Source organism: Grampus griseus (assembly GCF_964374135.1).
Source record: "Grampus griseus genome assembly, chromosome: 10".
Taxonomy (NCBI): Eukaryota; Metazoa; Chordata; class Mammalia; order Artiodactyla; family Delphinidae; genus Grampus; species Grampus griseus.
In genome coordinates this window covers 8,170,221-8,186,045 of record NC_139004.1, presented here as the reverse complement: position 1 = coordinate 8,186,045, position 15,825 = coordinate 8,170,221, and the positions used below count along the sequence as shown (strand labels likewise).

The 15,825-nt window shown below is 44.4% G+C and overlaps 1 protein-coding gene across 1 annotated transcript in view; it reads left to right on the top strand.

Moving 5' to 3' along the window:
• The window catches only part of NEDD9 (neural precursor cell expressed, developmentally down-regulated 9), a 44,835-nt gene that overhangs the window by 9,204 nt on the left and 19,806 nt on the right, over positions 1-15,825 (top strand). Inside the window, exon 2 of the mRNA XM_082663626.1 lies at positions 9,433-9,879. Coding sequence (XP_082519752.1) covers positions 9,433-9,879 — 447 coding nt within the window. The remainder of the gene's footprint in view (positions 1-9,432; positions 9,880-15,825) is intronic.

Here is a 15,825-nt window from a genome sequence, read left to right as displayed (position 1 = left end):
TTTTTGGGGGGGGAGGAGTACAGTTCTTAAGACAGAACTTCATGAGCTCATACTAGTGCAGTAATCATAACTGTGCTTTGATTTTACAGAGACCCTTTCTTCTGAAGATATCAGAGTGTTTTGCATGTATAGTTTCATGACTCCTCGTGATATTATTAAGAACATGTTCATTATCCCCATTTTGCAAATGGGGAAACAGGCATAAAAGGCAGTGCTTTCATTGTCATTAGTCTTACAAGATGAGGACCAAGATTAGACTCTGTTAATTTAACAGTGTCATGTCCATCCCTCTATCCGGGGTTTCTCCACCCCAGCACTATTGACATTTAGGACTGGCTGATTCTTGGTAGTGGGGACTGTCCCTCGCATTGCAGGATGTTTAGCAGCGTCCCTGGCCTCTCTACCCACTAGATGCCAGTGACACACACACACACAGTGTGACAACCAAAAATGTCTCTGAACCTTGCCAAATATCACCTGGGGGGACAAAATCCCCCCCCTAGTGAAAAATCACTGGCATAATCTCCCCTATTTCCTTCTGCTTAAAAATAATTACCTTACTGGTTTTATGTAATAGAAGCCCAAAAATGCAATCATAAAGCCGCTGGCCATAATCTTATCATGACCGAGGTTGGGCTTAATGTTAACGGTTCCTAACCAAAAGGAAGCTTCCTCTTCTGTGCTTAGTGCGAATTTGTTCAAGTGAATACCACAAAATACCAAGAAGCATAGGGTCTCATTAGGTCACGTGTAAACCATCAGACCATCGCAAAGGCAACCTGAATCCTCTGAAGTCTTCCTTTGGCTTCATTTTTCTAATAGTCCACCTATTATATATAAAATATATAAATAAATAAAATAGCTTTCTTCAGGGCCCAGTTCCAAATGCATGTTCCATTAATAATGGGCCTCGAAGAAAACTGTTTTATTCTCATAAACTGCTGTGGCATATGTACGTGTAGGAGCTTGTCTATATCCCCAGCCACTAAACAATTTCATTAGTTTCATTCTGAGGTTTTCTTGTCCTCCATTTGCTTCTGCCATCTTTCCTCTCTCTTCTAGCTGAGAAGCTGCAGCTTCTAAAAATGCTTTCTTGGGACTTCCCTGGTGGTGCAGTGGATAGGACTCCACGCTCCCAATGCAGGGGGCCCGGGTTCGATCCCTGGTCAGAGAACTAGATCCCACATGCATGCCACAACTAAGAGTTCGCATGCTGCAACTAAGGGGCCTGCCTGTAGCAACTAAGACCCGGCACAACCAAATAAATACATAAATATTAAAAATTCTTTCTTGAGGCAACTCTGCAACTGCAGTGCTGACAGTATACGATTGTACACACCCTCTCGGCCAAGTGTGCAAATCCATTTTTTAAAACTCTTTGAGGACCTCACAAGTTAAGTAGGATAATAGCAGTCAGGCACCAAACCTAGTTCAGGGGTCATCTAAAAGAGTTCCAGTGAGGGGTGATGTCCAAGTTACATCACTTGGGTTCTGGCTGGGAGGCAGATGAGGGTTGCTAGTATGTGTACATATTGGCACTCGTGGGTTTAGATATAACTTCATACCTTGGGGGTTGCATACCTTGATGTAGGAAGATAAGATATATGGGAATGTAAAAATAGGAAGATCTTTCCCTTCTTTCAGATACTTTATTAGATGTTAGAACTTGTGTGTTTTGACTATTGAGAAATGATACAGTTTTTGGAATATACTGTAATATTTGTGGGCTAGAGTCTCCTACTCCTTTATAACTTAATTCTCGTTTCACTTCCCCAAGTACCTGGATGTTAGAGGGATTTGTCTAGACAGGCAAATAGAAGTGATTTGATGCTAATACTGTAATGTTGGCTGAAATCCAGATGGTTGTTTTACCATTAATAAACCTATCTTTTGGGTGAGTGGGTGTCAGACCTTCATCATTATATGGCGCCTGTCAGATTTATCTAGGGACAGACCCTGAAAAGCGTTTGTGCCTGCCCCGTGTTTTTGATCCTTTGCCAATACACTATGCTTAAATCTATCAAAACCAGGCAACCTGGGACAAATGCGTATAAATTCTGAGGCTTAATAGCAGCGTTACTAAATTCTAAGATGGAGAAGGTTCTCAGGAAGCATACCCTAGTCCAGTGGAAAACATTCCTAGATTAAGAAGGGAACCAGATGCTAGTTCTGGCTCTGCTGCTGATATAATAAGAGACCCTCTGGGCGGCAGAACAAGAAGACTGGGCAAGAGTGATCTCTGGGATCCCTTCGTAGTCTAATATTCTAGCCTAGTCGGTCTGGTCAAGCCATGGGTGACTTCTGGTTCTAAGTACCCACAGAAACCTAGGTGTTCTCCCACCGTCTTTCAGACCCTCAGGAGTTACTCAAGAAAACCCCAAAGACCACAGAAGAGTGGAGAATTGAGTTCTTCAAGACATAGGTATTATTTATGATCATCAGAGTTGGGAGGAAAAGCTAATTTATTTTTCTCACATACTGTTAACAATCAAATCCATCCTCCGCAAACGGCCAAGAAGTAATAGAAGTTGGCCGTGAAGTCACACATACACATGTACACGCACATGAAGAGGATGCTATGGCTAACCATCTTAGAGGATGTGAGGACTTGGGGCAAAGTAAGTGACATGAATATTTAGAGAGAGTCCAAGATACTCATGTAAGCTTTATAACTACCATAGGGGTTTAGAAGCACTTTCTAGAAAATGAAAATCATCGGCTGAAATGCGGTCCAGGTGCTAAAGGGCTCTTTGGTGGCATGTGTTGGACACACCTCTCCAGGGGTCAGGAAGTATGAGCATCATATCTTCTAACTCCTAAACCTAAAAGCCTAGTGTCTACTACTTAACAGTCTCCAGAGGATTCAACTCTTAAAAAAATTCAACATTCCAGATATCCAGTGTAAACCAATATTCCAAGAATCAAAATCCAGACACTTGTAGATATCCATGTTTTCTGACTATGGCTGTGTCCTTCTCTGGGGAAATCCCGCATCCCCCTGTATCCTAAAGATGAGGGTAGGAGGAAGCCAAAGGGGCTGGATGGCCCTCGGACTGAGTTGTTTTTTTTTTAATTGAAGTAGAGTTGATTTGCAATATTGTGTTAGTTTCAGATGTACAGCAGAGTGATTCGGTCATACGTATATATATGTGCATATATCTATATTCTTTTTTTCGATTCTTTTCCATTATAGTTTATTACAAGACACTATATTCGAAATCTTGTAATAAACTATAATGGAAAAGACCTAAGCTGGTTTTCGTCGGCAGACAAACATAAAAACACAGGATCCTTTCTTTCTCTTCTCCAGTGTGTCCTGAGACTGACCTTTCTGATGCTCATCCCTCAGCCACTTCCTTTGGGACCGATTTTCTTGACAATGGCCATTTCCTTCTTTACTGTGTGTGCGCGCGTGTGTGTCCCTGCCAGAGTCCAGGGCTAAAGTTTGGGGGGTTGGGTACAGGAAAGCCACATTGTTGAGAATGTGGCAGCCCTGAGGCTTGGCAGGAGCTCCTGCATGATAAATATAGAATGAAGTAAAATAATAAGAGGAAGCTGGGCCATTGATGATGCTATCAGTCCGGGGGGGAAGGGGGGACACACCAGGCATTGTGTCTCATTTTTCTTCAAACAGCAGCATGAATGGTCATGGAAATTACGTCACACGCCTCTCTGTATTTGGAATAGCAGATAGTTTCCCTGGCAATAGGAGTAATAAGCTTTCTTGACATTTTGATAGTAGTGGGGGAACAAAGAAAAGGGCAGGGAAGAGCAGGGTGGTGTGGAAATGATCATGTGACCTGGAGCTCTCTTTACTTGCTGTAATACTGCACGGCATTTTCTGCCCAGTCCTTGGGCATAGCCTGGGAACCAGGAACCGCAGAACCCAAACATTCTGGCAAAGCATGAATGGTGCTCGGTCATCTACCGCCAGATGCAGGTTGCCACACTGCAGGGAGAAAAGGCCTCTTACGGAGACCATTGTATTTAATCAGACGGGGATGGCCGGCTCCTCCTGGCCTTCCTGTTTGCTCAGTGGTTGTGGCACTAGCTGCAGCCTCCCCATCTACGTCATCATCCTGTTTTAACAGGGAGGGACGGGCTCTTTCCTGCTCGCCGTCTCCCACGTTCTCTGGCCGTGAGGCTTAGGTGACTTGGACGTGCCATTTATCTTTCTGGTTCTGTTAGTTCATCTTCCCATGTCCATTGGAAAATTTCAACCGAATATCTTGCTGACATCTCTAGAAAACCATTTCACCCTCTCTGTAGAGAACCAGGAAATCAGAGTCCAGAATCCATTTCAATTTAGCAAACACTTAGTGAGTGTGTATTTTCTTTCACACACTGGTTCTGAAAATGCCAAAGAAAGAACAGCTTCCCTGAACTTAAGGAGTTCCCAGTCTTGAAAGGGACAGTACAAGTCGTACTATAAGAAATACTGTCACAGAGAACTAGAAAGGAAAACAATGAGATAGATTTTGGGAAGAGAACTCTTCCGGTGATGTGGAAGATGAGTTTGGAGGTGGGAAGAGGTTGAACGCAGGAAAACCAGTTGGGTAGCAATTGTCATTCCTTCCCCCCGCTCCCCCCCAAAAAAACAAAAGTTGCTGAGGACCTCAGCGAGGAGTGGCAGTGAGGAAGAAAAGCCAGGTCCCAGCTGACTGAGGTTCAGATTGTGAAGTGACTCAGCAAACCTCTGAGGCTCTGATCTTGGGCGGCCTTATGCCTGCTGTTAACTGAGAGAGATCAGGAGAAAGGGGTTTTGCACTTGTTGAGTGAGAGGTGAAGATACTCATTAGACAACTGGAAATATGGGACTGGAGAGCAGAGGAAATATCGAGGCTGGAGCTGTGGATCTGAGTGTTACCTGTGTGTTTAGATGCCATCGGCATGGATGAGACGTCCTGTAGAGAGCAAACTCATAGAGACGAGAGATCCCTTTGGAACATGATCACTAAAGGGACAGGAAAAGAGATTAGTCTGTGAAGGAGGAGAAAGAACAGTGGTCATGAGAACAAGGGAAGAGGGAGGACCGGGACATGGAATCATGGGAACCAAGGACAGTTTCTTCTCAGAGATCGGGGTGGGGTCAATGCTAGAGGCTGCTACAATTAGGATCCCTCAAATGGAGTCTGTGACTCTAAATGCGGATTTCCCATCCTAATTAGAACCACAGCTTTTGTAGCACATGCCTCATGCCTAATTCTGGAGCTGGAGACAAGAGGCCCGTGTTCTTAGCTCTGTGACCTTCTAGCCAGCTGACTTGGCAAATCATTAACTTCTTGGGCCTCATTTTTCTCATTTGTAAAGTGAACGAGTTGAACTGTAATTGTTTGAAGTGCCTCTGGCTTTCAAGTTCTATGACCCAACTGTTTGGGTGCTTTGCCAAGCTCTAGCTGCATTTCTAACTGCCAGCCTCTGGAGCCTAACCAACCAGCTGGATATAGGATTACAGAGCTCTCTTATCTTTCCTTGATGTGTTTCTGTGTTGACCTTTCCTGCCCTGGAGATAAATATCCCAGGGAGGGTGGGAGAAGGAGTAGGTCTTGAATAGACAGACTGCCTCTCCTGGGTTTCTGTAAGATATTCAGATAATCACCTTCTGACTTTGTGGCCTTAAGGAATCACATCTCTGCCCTGCAGGAAAGGGTCCCTCCACCTTGTCCTAGCCAGAGAAATTAACTCTTGATCTGCCTGCACTTTTAAATGAGAGGGTTTGTGTCCTGGCTGAAGTTAACTTTGCTGTTATCTCCTTACTAAACTCTTGCCTCAACGCACCAAGTATTTTCAAAAGCCAAGCTCTTTACCCCGTGTTATTCCGTACTTTCTGATGGATTGTACTCTTCTGGAATCTAATGAGATGTATCCATAATTTGTCCAGTAATGATAATAATAATATAATATCAATAATGTTATAATGATATAATATTAATAATATTGTGGTAATATTAGTAGAATGATATATCATTATAATTAATATAATTAATTATATAATTCGAATAGTGTTATATTAATATAATTGATTAATTATATTAATATAATATATAATAATATTATTAATTATATTAGTAATATATTATTATTTTGTCTCTTGAATGCAACCAATAGTTTCATTATTGTTGTTTAGAGGCAAATACTCAACAAGAGGTTACAGTGAGCAGAACTCATTATTAATTCAGAGAAGTACTGCTTCAAGATACAGTTCTCCTGAAGCGTAATTGTGAGCAAGAGAAATATCAGATGTGTATAAAAATATATATAATAACAACATTAGAACAGAACCAGCCTTTGACGGAGAACTGTGGAGGTGATCCGCTAGGAAGCTGAAGATCAAAGCTCCGTCAGCACATTAAATAAATAGTCATATCTTCCCAAGTCTCCCACGACGTTAAAGCACTTGACTGGAATTAACTCACTGAATGCTCACTGCAAACCCATGGCATAGGTATGTTACCCTCATTCTCATTGTACAGATGAGGAAGTTAAGGTGCCAAGGGGAAGAGTAACCTGCCCAGGTCACACAGCCAGGACCCCAAACCCCAGGAACCGATTTATTCCGTAGACATGACAAAAGGAATTGTCACCTTCAGAGCTTTACCGTAAAATGGGACGGAGCCCAGTTAGGAGGACATTGTGTAGTAGGGCTAAGGTGGCTTAGAGCTCTGGAAAGAGAACTGAGCCAAGAGACCACAGTCCTCTTCCCATCTCTGACTCCAGCGGTGTGGCCTTGGGCAGATGATAAACCGCCCCCCACCCCAGATCTGTTTCCTCATCTGTAAAACAGGGAGGTCAGGTCCAGGTGTTCTCTGAAGGTCTCAGGAGCCGTAACCTCCTGTGTGGGACAGTGGCTGGCTGTAGACACTGGCTCCCTGTAGCTGGCACAGATATTAAATAACTTACTCCCATTCACCCGAGGCTGAGAATAACTCCCAGCATGTGAGGTGTCAAGCTGGCACCGGGTGCTTCCACTCGCGGCTGCCAAGCTCTCTGAATCCCAGTCTCTGGGAGTGGTGGTGGGGGGAGGACAGCCAGTCAGAAATCACCTTGTGATCATCTTGTGCATCCGCAAGAGGCTCTCCAGGTTTTCCTGGAGAAGCAGCTCTGGAGGCCTGTCTGGAAACAGGTTGCTGCTTAGCTGGTGGTGGGAAGGTCACTGGAACAGGAGACGAAGACCATCCAGAATCCCTTCGTACAGGGATTTCTGTCTGCCTCGAGTCGGGCGTGGTCTGGGGCTCCACTTCATTGCTTGATGGAGCTCCGTGGACGTGGCCCAACTCCGAATGCCTGGAGTTCATGTACGCTGATGAGGTCTGCGGTCCTTCACCTTCTACTGTTTTCTGTTTCTTTTCTTTCCCTTCTTGATAGCCTCCACCCTCGGCTCCCATAGGACTGGTCCCACCCCTATCACTTCTGACTTCACCACAGGGCCTCCTTGCCAGCCATTCCCAGTTGTTGAATGGGCCCCAGAGAAAGGGGTGGAGACCAGAGCCGTCAGCTCACCTCCTGCTCTATCATCACAGTACAACTTGGGTGGAGTAATTTCCTTCTGATCATTTAGGTACAAAGGACCAGCATCTTGTCTTCTTCAACTCGATGACTTTCCTTTCAATAACGGGACACCCAAACGATGGAAGAAGAGAAACAAGAGATTTTAGGATTAGGACACATCCTTAAATGGTTCCTCAAACCAGGATACGGTGCTGTATGGTTTTATCTTTCAGTATGTGGACTTTTAATTGTTAGAAGGAACACCGAGCTTCCTAGAATATAGATACTAAGTAAAACGTTCACCTGGAACCCAAAAGCCTCAGTATCCCTTTAGCTTCCCTTACTGCTCACCTGTCCACATCATAGACTTCCTGGATCAGAAAACTGTCAAGAACAAGGACTTCAACCTTATTCTTAAAGAGCATCACCAGGCTTCCTGGGCACTGAGCTCTAGGGCTTCGTCTCTTTTCCTCACTGCCTAAGGGGACTGTGGTTAACAGTAAAAGTAGGAGCCCCTCAGCTGCTGACTGGGGGCAGACCCTCCCACGGCACAGCGCCTCCACAGCAGAGAACCAGCCCACAGTGCAAGACCCGCGGTTACGGGGCGGATTACAGGGGGAGATGATTAACGGATGTCAGTGGTAAAGGAATGAAAAGCATGAAGCTGAAAGATCGAATCCACATTTTTAGAGAAGAAAACAGGGGGCAGAAGTCCACACAACAACAGCCCCCAGTGCCACGAATGTGTAGTCACAACACACTCCGGCCAGTCAGCGGTCTTTTCCCCACAGGTGATCATCATCACAGTGACACCTAGTGCGTCCCAACTTCCTAGCGAAGCACTAGAGAGATCGCTTGGAGTTTTCTGACGGCTTGCTATGAATTTACAACATTCCCCGACTCCTCTGTGTGCTGGGAAGGAGCAGGCATGGGGTGATGGCTGCCATCGTGCTGCGAAATGTGACTGATGCCAAGAAGTGAAATCTTTGGAGCCTTTGAAAGGCTTCCAGGAATGTCAGCATGTACTGCCTGCCCGCTCCCCGCTGAATGCCTACTTTGGCTGTCTACTTAGTACTGAGAGTGCCAGACAGGCCTTCACACAAAGAAAGAAAGTGTTTGGGGCCCATGAAAGGGGAAAGCAGAGCCTTTCCGATGTGAATGGTGAGATTCAAGAAGTAGGAAATAAAGTGGCAGGGTGAGGAGGGGCCCTCAGGAAAGGTAGGAATAAAAGACCAAAGAGGAAGCGATGGTATCTATCTACCTACGCGGGGTGACTTCTTTGTAGCTCCCCGCGATCAAATCTGGAGATGTAGACTTACCATCACACGACACTCCATGCTTGCTTCGCATGGAAAGATCGCTTGCTTGTAGATTCTCCACGTATCCAAGGACCTCTTGATCAACTGGGAATAAGAATTTTTACGCCCTGCCAAGTCAGAGATCAGTGTACCTCTGTTTCCATTTTAACACTGAGTATCAATGCCATTTGTGCTGCTTGTTGTTGGGGATTTTCTTTGACTTGTTTTACCTCCAATATATTAACAAAATAAGAGATGTCTGTTGTAGTACATCTGAATATCTTGGAATATTTTATTCCTTCGACTGGGTTTAAGAAAGGAAGAGAAATGTTTTGTAGAATGAACCGTTCTCTAACCCTTAGCCATGCTACTCATAACTCCCTGGGCACAGCATGTACTGCTGGAAGAAAGCACTCTGTGGCGTTCTGAGCTTTTCCAAGGAGGCGGTCTGATGTCATTGGTGGCAGACACAGTATGTATGGATCTGTCTTCTGTCTGCACCATCTGTTTTTCTCCTTACAGGCTATTGTTCAGATTCTTCTCTTCTCTCAAGGAAGTGTGCCTCTCCATAAGAGCACGGGCTTTAAGTGTTAAAGGGACTGAGCTACTATTCTAATGTGGATTCCCTCTGTTCTTTCCTTCCTAGAATCTTATGGCAAGGGCCTTGTACGACAACGTCCCAGAGTGTGCTGAGGAGCTGGCCTTTCGCAAGGGAGACATCCTGACTGTCATAGAGCAGAACACGGGAGGACTGGAAGGATGGTGGCTCTGCTCCTTACACGGTCGGCAAGGCATTGTCCCGGGCAACCGGGTGAAGCTTCTGATTGGCCCCGTGCAGGAGACCTCCTCCAGTCAGGACCCGCCTACTTCTGGACTGATGCACCAGCCCTTTGGCCAACAGAGGCTCTATCAAATGCCAAACCTCCAGGGCACCCCTCGAGACACCATCTACCAAGTGCCACCTTCCTACCAAAATCAGGGAATTTACCAAGTACCCACTGGCCATGGTACCCAGGAACAAGATGTGTATCAAGTCCCACCATCAGTGCAGAGAGGCATTGCAGGGGCTAATGGTCCCCACTTAAGTAAAAAGGTGAGTGAACAACAGACTGGATTTTTGTTCTTAATTTTTTCCACTGTACTCAAAGTGTGTGTGTGTGTGTGTTTGCGCTCCTAAAATAAGAACTTGAAGCTTCCAAGAAGTACATCAAAGTAGTAAGTATATCTTCCAAGAAGTAAGAATATCTGAATACCTTAGCTTGAGTATTATTTTTCCATTCATTGGTCAGCAAAACCTTCTTGAACGCCCACCCCGTGCCAGGTACTGTTGATCGCTCACCATTATGAGTTCCCGAGCCGTGCCAGGTCATACTGCATCATCAAGTGTTTCTCTCCAAACTTCTGATAGACCTGCTTTTAGACCTGGACTCTGCACTCAGTTTCCAGTCTTTTCTCTTTCTCCCTTGAGTGGTACAAGGCACCACATTTTGCACTGCCCTAACAATTTGGGATAAGTAGAAAATCGATTTAATTTCAAACATCTAGTATATTTTCAATGCTTGTGATACAGTGATGAATTCAAGAGTGAATCTGGCCTCCATGATACTTACGCTGTAGTAAGGAGACGTAAGCAGACACTGAATGTCAGGTGGGGAATTGTGCTGTGAAGGAAATAATACCAGTGAACTTGTGGAGGGTAGTAGCCAACACAAAGGCGATGCTCCTGGGAGCATTGCAGGGGAAGGCTTTTCTCTTCAGTTTGCTGGCAAATTCCAAGGGCCTACAATGGGTCCAGTGAGGTTTGGTATTAAGAAGGGACTAATTTAACAGAATAAGAAAAGATCCCTGAATCACAAGAGGAAAGATGCAGTTGGACGCCAGAAAGAGCTGTTGATGCTTAGAACATGACGTATACATGTGCCCTGCCTTGCGAAAACCTAATACAGCATTTGAATTTACAGTCCCAAGTAGATTATGGAATATCTATTTGCGTGATAATGGAATCCTCTGTTGGAAAAAATAAAGGAGGGGGTGACTTACTGTTGGATTCCTTAAATAACGAAGCCACGAATGTATTTTCAAATCACCTTTTATACAAAACATGTGTTTTACAAAACACTGCTCAAGAGCACAGGTGTTACATAAGCTGAGTGTATAAACATTAGGAGGAATTCCTCAAGAAGTTAACAGTTTTCCGACTTGTATTGCCTGGGACAGTGATCCCTGTCTGGGGGTCATAGACTGCGCCCGTGACCTTTCAAAGTCCTTCTCACCCCAGGGATTTTAGATTCAAAGGGAGAGTCAAACCAGGCCTCTGTCTCCAGAGGGAAAAAGAACAGTTGAAAGGTGTGACTATAAATAAATAACTTCTCTCATTCGCAGCCCTGCTTGTGTGCATCTTAAAAATAGCCCTCCCGCATCGGAGCTGGTGTGAGGCAGACGGGGGAGGCCGGCATGGGAAATGCTTGGCCGAAAGGTGGTGGGTCTGAGCTTTCATCACAGTTTATTTTGGCAGGAAGGTGACATGCTTTTCTCTTTAGACTCTACCTTTTTAGTTCCAAGTCTGAAAAGTCTAAAACTTCGGACTTCCAGCCATGTCATTTGCTGTAACTGTACTTCAGGTTTGTTCCTGGACCCTTGATCCATTTAGAGGGGAGAGAGTTTGACACACCTTCCCTTCGACGGAGGTTGGAGTGCCGGGGTTACCATCGGGCACTTGAACTCAGTGTTTTTGTTTTTGTTTTTAATTCTAAAATCAGTGGAAGCCTTTATGTTTAGCAAGAGGTAGGTGGTTCCTGTAGCGGGAAGCCAGCTTCCGGAAAGGCACTCTGCCAGCCCTCCCAGGGGACGCCACAGACCTGGGGGAGGCTTGACCAGAGCTCAGGGGTAGGCAGTGCCCCGAGTGCTGCGCTTCGAGCAGTCGGGGTCTGAGGTGGTAACGTGGTGAGGCAGGAGGGGACGGTCCTGGCTCTTCCCTGACAAACACCGTGTTCTCTAGGACACCTGACCTCGCCCTGAGTCACCTTAGTGCCACTGGTCCTCAGGCTGCCGCCTCCATCCTGTCCACTGGACCATTGGCTCACGCCCCATGGGCGTGGGTGTGCCCTTTCCTTTCCTCTCCCTCTCTTCCTTCTTTCCTTCTTTTCTCTCTCTCTCCCACCCCCTGTTTTTGCTTTCTTTCCCTCTCCCCCTTTCTTTCTTCCCTCCTTCCCTCCTTCCTTCCTTTGTAGTGGAGATGGCTTGGCTGCTAACAGGTGATTTTAACCTTCTGAGTAAAAACAGCTGCTTTAAAAACTTCCATCAACATCTCCCTCGGTGACGTTTTTGACTCAAGACCTTCTCAATGCACCGGTGAGAATCATACTAATGACTTAAGCCACGGCTCCAAGAGTTCATCTCAGTACGGGGGATCCGGCAGGGTTTGCTTTGAGTTCTCATTGTAGTAGTTTTGCTGACTTACTGAACAGCCCCATACCCGTTTCTCTCTTTTAATTTCCCATCTGTAAAATGATGGTGAACCCAGAACTGGACATTCCTGGTGGCTTACGTCATAGTCCTTAAAAGTTATTAAAGGAGAGAAAGAGGAGGCAGTAGAATCTTGTTCTGAATCACTAAAGTGTGGTTCTAAAATCTTAGGGAACGTAAGAATCACCCAGAGAGCTAGAGAAGGTGAGGTGAGATGCAGATTCCCAGGCCTCCCCCAGTGTCTAGCCCCAGGGCCGGGGAATCTGCATTTTAGTAAGCTCCTGGGATAGTTCTGGGGGAGGTGGTCCAGGACTGCACTTTGAGAAGCATTGTTACAGGGCCATGAAGGGGGTTGGATATGTTCCAATCTGTGATTCGGGACTTTCCACAGTTAAAGATTCCCTTGATGTTGCTACAGACTGCAGGCTTCAGAAGTTTTATCCACCACAGTTTTTTCTACTAATGAATCACATAGGGAAAAAAAAGACAGTGAATTCTGCCTTGTATCGCTCCAACTTTGCTGTCTGGGAAACTCCAACCCCCACCCACCTTCTTGCATTCTAGCCACGTAAAATGAGATTCATCACTTATTAAATCAGTGGTTAGAGAGAGAAAGAAAATCATATCATCTCCACCCTTTCCTGAAACAAGGAGACAGCATGAGGATTGTGAAAAGAGCCTGGGCTCTGGGGTGAGGGCGACTCCTGGTTCTGTTTCTTTGGTAGCTGTTAATCCCTTGGCAAGTTACTGAACTTCTTTAGACTTCAGTTTCCTCATCTGTCAAATGGGAATAATCATAACTATCTCCTAGGGTTGCTGTGAGAACTCAGTGAAACACTGTATGGAAAGGACCTGGCACAGAGTTGCACAAAGCAGGGGCTTAAAAAAAATTAGTGCCCCTTGCTTTGATTTTCTTTCCTTTCTCAGAGTTTATTTTGAACTGATCAGCCCTGTTTGTGTTTCATACTCTGCACTGAATATGCAACTGCTCTATCGCTAACATATATTCTGTTCTCTTTGAGTGTGTGGCTCCCTCTTTGGTTCTCCAGAAGTTTTGTACAGGGTGGAAAGAACTCTCAAAGTTTATACACTGACACCTTGACTTAATTTCATTGGTCTTTTTCACTCTGGGTTTTGTGTGCAGGGCCGTTTTATCCATTAGGCATTGTGGGCAGAATGCCGGAGGTCTACGAGAACGTTGGAGCACTGAATAAAAAGTCTTGGCTCCGAAATATGAAACACAAAAACTTCAAAATAGAAATTAATAAACGTTTAGACAAACGTGCAGGAAACAACACAACGTCAACCTCATTAACTGTCACATTTCGATGTCATAACTGTTTCATTACATGTGAAAACAATTTGTAGGTTAGATTTTTCTCTCTTTGCAAAGACTTCTAAATATGCCTGTGATTGCCAAGAACTCACAGGCATTTCTAAATTAAATGAATTACTCATAGTCCAATAATTTGAAAAGCTGAATTATATTTTTAAGAAGTGTCCTCGATTTTTTAAAGGCAAAATTGTAGTTAATATGGGACTGTGGTTTGGAGGGGACGATTTAGACCCAAACATCAAAAGCATAAGGTCTACAAAGGTCTAAAAGAGCTTAATTTCTCTCCTTCAAAGATCAAAACCTGCCACCTGACTTGATCCACTTTGTGCCTGACCTTCACAGGGAATTACGTGTGTTTCTCTGATTATTCTTTGGACATGTCGCTTTTATTCTAACTGGTGGAATTAGATTTGCTTTGCATCCTTCTGAAGATCAGTTTGGGGCTAAATTATGAATTCCATTAAGGCAGGCAGAGGCCATGGCTGTCTCTTTACTGCTATAGGCCAAGCTCACAGTAAACCATCAGCACACAGATAACGAGTGAATGCACAGGCAGAAGTGAGAAACGAAGCATTTAATTTGAGTTGACCTTTAAATAAGCTGAAAAGTGGTTCTGATCTTATCACCCCTTCACCATCACACACGAGTCAAATCCCGTGTCCAGCTCATTAGTCTGTTACGACATATGTCAGATTTTACATGGTCATTTTCCCCCAGAAGGCTCTTGGAGAGTGTCACCATCTGTTTTCTGAAACGTTAACTCTCCGTTCACAACAAGTGAGCATCCAAAGCATGATGTCACGTTCAACTTTTCTGAGGGCCTAACTTTTATGCATTTTGCCAAATTTAGACAACAAGATTAGTTAACACGTCTGTAGTCGTCTAAAAAGGAGAACCACACTTTTCCCACTGAGGAACAGTGCTTCCTTTACCTATGCTATTATGTATCTACTGCCTTTCCTCATCTGTGCTACCTGTGAACTCCTATTCATACTTTAAAACCCATTTCAATGTTCATCTCCTCTGTGAAGCTTTCTCTGCACCCCAACAGTTTCTCCTGCCTCTGTGGTCCCAAAATATGTTGTAATTTCACTTAATCTCAAGGGAGCACACAGGCTTATTAAAACTTTAATGGCCCACATTTATAGTGTGTATGATGGACTGGGCAAGTACTGCTTTGGGGGTGGCACTCAGTAAACTCAAGTAATAGTAGGATTTATCCAAACCCCATGACATCATCTTTAAAGACCATTTCCTACCTTCCAAGGTGAGACATAGCCCAATATTGGCAGGAAATGATTCAAAGATTTTAACCAGGTCTTCCAGGCCCATTCCTTGAAAGGTAACATAAGAACCATAAATAGTTTATGCTGCAATGTTTGTGCCTTCTTAGACGCTGAGTCATCATAAATTACACACACATGCGGGCACACACACACCCAAAGCCACTGGTTAGGGAACTGAGGACTTCCCTTATTGGGATGTGAAGCATTGCGAAATCTGGTTGCCCAGAACAACACTCATATACCAGCAAACCAACTGCTATATATTAGCAGTATGATTGTCTACCAACAAGTAAAAATAGATTAAGAGGAGATGAAAGCTCCCAGAGAAGATAAACTCTGACTTCACCTCACATTCCTTTGTTCCCTTCCTACACACACACACACACACACACACACACAGACACACACACACACACACACAAAATCATACACACCCTCAAAAATACTGGGGAGAATCAGAGTTTGACAGGGCAGAGGGTACCTCCAGTTTCTTCGCTTATAAACTCAATAAAATATGACCCTGTTCCAGAATTATGCATTCCTATATAAAGATAATCCTGATTTAAATGAATTTTTTTCCTCAGTACCATGGCTTTTTAGTGTATGCAAAGAAGTGATTGTTCACCTAAAATCTCCACCCTCAAGAGTCAAGATAAAGTTTAAATCTTACACAAAATTCAAGGTCCTTGAGCATTTCAAGGGCTCTATGACCTCACTTCAAAAAGGAAAAGTATCTCTTCCCAGTTAAGTCACCCATGCCAGTGGAATGAGCAAACCGTGATACCTCCTTAGAAATGAACAAAAGTCTTTTTTGTTTGGTCAATGCCAAGGCCTTTATAAAACTCATAGATAATGCATATTTCTAGGAAGGATTTAGTAACTTCTTACAAACTCACGACGAAGCGAACAGAGGTAATCTTCCTTCCCGAATGATTTCATGCTAAGTGACTGT